The following is a 2,981-nucleotide window of genomic DNA, read 5'->3' on the forward strand; positions in this document are numbered from 1 at the left end:
TAGCCTCCAGGTCGTCTCCATCAGACTGGCAGAAATTCAAGGTGGTCTGGAATGGCCGTTGCCAGTGTACGGTATGATTGCTGTCAGAGACCACGTGGATCACAATCGCAACCTTCTGTTTGCCTGCTATAGGAGCAGGTGTCAGATACTCAAGGAAAAGGTATGTATACCATCTTAATATACATACCTTTGTTAATAAGGTGATATTGTTTGCCTTCCTGGGCCTTCATATTTGTCAGTAGCTAATAAGGTGATCGATGATGCTTGCAGGAGCCCTTTTTGGCCTTGACTGGCCCCTCCCGTGCAATTGTGTGCGAGGAATCGGTTGACTTTGAAATCCAACTGAAAGTAAGAGGTACAACAGAGTCCGAAGATAGAGCATTGATCACTGGTGTGTGCACTTACAACAGAGGGGATGATACTGTTTTCTTTACCAACTGCTTCTGCACCATAGAGTTTAGATTGGAGGTACTTCAGGAAGCAGTCCAGGCCACTGTTTTGGGCGTCCGTGTCAAAGACGGGTCATGGCCTTCTGGATGGGGAGGCCGAGTCGCTTGCTCAGTCATTGATGGTGAAATTGACGTCACATCCGGGCAACTTGAGCTGCTTGTTTCTCGTGGAAGTGCCATGCCCGTGACTTCTGAGGGTTACCTTCTTCTGTCAAGGAATGTCGTTTCTGTAGATGTTAACAGGAGCCTGAATTTTCTCCTAGAGGCCTGCTTACCATCTGGTGATACCATTGCACAAAAAGAATTGTCCTTCGAACCCAAACTTTGCAACATAAGTCAGGATAGTTGTGAACTTAAGGGTATTGAGTTGGAGATCACTGTTGCTTGGTCTAGTCTTGTTTCTGAGAAGCGGGGTATTTCGGTACAAGGATGTGTTGGTGACGAGGAGCAGGACTGGGACGTTGCATCAATGGAGCAGCAAGTGCCGAAGATAGACTCCAAATTGACATCGGAGATGAGTCTGGATACCAGTGAATTGGCGAATGAATCGAATACCTCCATGTTCGTACCAAACAAGTCAATACTTGAACCTGCAGATTCTGTTGCCACCAACACAGGTTATGATGTTGAGAAGATGGATAGAGGCAAATCAGACGAACAATGAAAAATTGAGGCCAAGGAGATGGCTGCCGAACGGAAGCGTTTTGCCATGTATGTTGATGCCTGGGAAGGGACATGGGGGGGGTTCTGATGGGTTCGGTTGCTTCCGAGACATGAGTGAGTAAACATGCATGCATCTTGCTTATCTTACTGAACTTTGGTTAACTAGTTTCCTTCCTCCTTTTTACCTTTGGTCGTACTTGTTTGCATAAGGGAAGTGGAGGGAAGGAATTACTTTGTTGCTTATCTATTAGTACCTGTTCATGTTACAAGATTTCTAACAGCTGCTTCCACTGATCTTGTTCTGATGCATGCAGCGGCAGTGAGTTCCATGCAATACACACACTTGATACCAGGGAGCACCCCGTTGCACTATGGTCGAGTCGGGCCTAGCCTGCAGATCTTCTCTGTCAAACTCGCAGAAATACGAGGTGGTCTGGAATGGCCGTTGCCAGTGTACGGCACGGTCGCTGCCCGAGACCATGTGGATCACAATCGCAACCTTCTGTTTGCCCGCAACAGGAGTGAGTGCCAGACACTCAATGAAGAGGTATCTATCTCTACCATCTTAATCTTATCAATATGCTCTTCGTTTGATTTTGGGGATATTGTGGACATGCCTGCCTGGCCTGGGCCCTCTTGTTTATCAGTTGCTAATAAGGTGATTGCCGATGCTTGCAGGATTCCTTTTTGACCTTGACTGGCCCCTCTCGTGCAATTGTCAGCGAGGAATCTGTTGTCCTGGAAATCCAACTAAAAGTAAGAGGTAGAACCAAGTCTCAAGATAAGCCACTGATGAATGGCGTGTGCAGTTACTACAGCAGAAGAGAAGGCCCCGTTTGCTTTAGGAACTGCTTTTGCACCCTAGAGTTAAGTTTGGAGGGACTTCAGAAAACAGTCCAGGCGACTATTTTGGGCGTCCGTGTCAAAGAGGAGGGGTCATGGCCTAAAGCATTCGGAGGTCGAGTTGCTTGCTCAGTCACTGGACCTGACGCCAGTCCTCAGGAAATTGAGCTGCTTGATTCTCGTTATACAGCCATGCCGATGACTTCTCAGGGTTACCTTGTTCTATCAAGGAATGTTGTCTCTGTAGACTATCATGGAAGCCTGAATTTTGTCTTGGAAGCCTACTCAGATTCCGGTAATAAAGTTGCACAAAAAAATGAGACCTTCGAGCCCAAGTTTTCCAACATAAGCCAGCAAACATGTATACTCACTGGAGGCATTGAGTTGGAGATTACTGTTGCATGGTCCAGTCTGGTTTCTGAGAAGTGGGACATCTCGGTACAAGGATGTGTAGTATTATAATAAGATATATGGTCCTTTTGATTTGTTGTATTTTGTGAATTTAGTATTTTCTGTACCAGTCCAACTATATTTGGTGTCTGTTTCTGTTAATCAACACAAACCGACACGAAATATAGTTGGACAGCATATCTGGTACAGAAAAATAATTCACAAAACAAACACCATGGACAAAGGAAATCAACATATTCAGTCGGCAAATATGTCAACCGCATCATCAGGGGACAAAAGACGCAATGCATATTCAGTTAACAAACTCAGAGGGAGAGCACCAAAATTCACACCCACACCTAAGACAAAAGCTCAGAGGGTGGGTACATGGATTTGGATTGAGCACAACCAGTTATACACATATGTTACGGTAACTCACTCCCATGTTGCTTCTTTTGGCCATGGTGCAATGCATATATTCAGTTAACAGACCCAATGGGAGAGCAACCAGTTACACACAATGCACCAAAATTCACACCCAAGGCCCAACACAAAAAACTCAAGGACTTCTTACAAGGATTTGGATTGAGCACAACCAGTTCTACACATATTCAGTTATTAGGGCTTCAGATTGCA

At 45.4% G+C, this 2,981-nt stretch overlaps 2 protein-coding genes across 2 annotated transcripts; both read left to right on the top strand.

Annotated features, from left to right (window-relative positions):
- Positions 1 to 7: 7 nt before the first annotated feature.
- LOC123176952 (uncharacterized) lies at positions 8 to 1,113 on the top strand. Its single transcript, XM_044590949.1, has 2 exons — positions 8 to 160; positions 271 to 1,113. The coding sequence occupies exons 1-2, from the start codon at positions 74 to 76 to the stop codon at positions 1,111 to 1,113; spliced, it is 930 nt and encodes a 309-aa protein (XP_044446884.1). The 5' UTR covers positions 8 to 73.
- Positions 1,114 to 1,192: 79 nt separating this feature from the next.
- Positions 1,193 to 2,423, top strand: LOC123176951 (uncharacterized). Its single transcript, XM_044590947.1, has 3 exons — positions 1,193 to 1,226; positions 1,427 to 1,659; positions 1,791 to 2,423. Exons 1-3 carry the CDS (start codon positions 1,223 to 1,225, stop codon positions 2,415 to 2,417), a joined length of 864 nt encoding a protein of 287 aa, XP_044446882.1. The 5' UTR covers positions 1,193 to 1,222; the 3' UTR covers positions 2,418 to 2,423.
- The last annotated feature ends 558 nt before the right edge of the window (positions 2,424 to 2,981 follow it).

This window comes from Triticum aestivum, unplaced genomic scaffold (assembly GCF_018294505.1).
Source record: "Triticum aestivum cultivar Chinese Spring unplaced genomic scaffold, IWGSC CS RefSeq v2.1 scaffold104975, whole genome shotgun sequence".
Taxonomy (NCBI): domain Eukaryota; kingdom Viridiplantae; phylum Streptophyta; class Magnoliopsida; order Poales; family Poaceae; genus Triticum; species Triticum aestivum.

Coding starts and splice junctions, on each gene's coding strand:
- LOC123176951 (XM_044590947.1), top strand. Junction 1,660..1,790: donor GCCAGACACTCAATGAAGAG/GTATCTATCTCT, acceptor CGATGCTTGCAG/GATTCCTTTTTGACCTTGAC.
- LOC123176952 (XM_044590949.1), top strand. CDS start 74: ATGATTGCTGTCAGAGACCACGTGGATCACAATCGCAACCTTCTGTTT. Junction 161..270: donor GTCAGATACTCAAGGAAAAG/GTATGTATACCA, acceptor TGATGCTTGCAG/GAGCCCTTTTTGGCCTTGAC.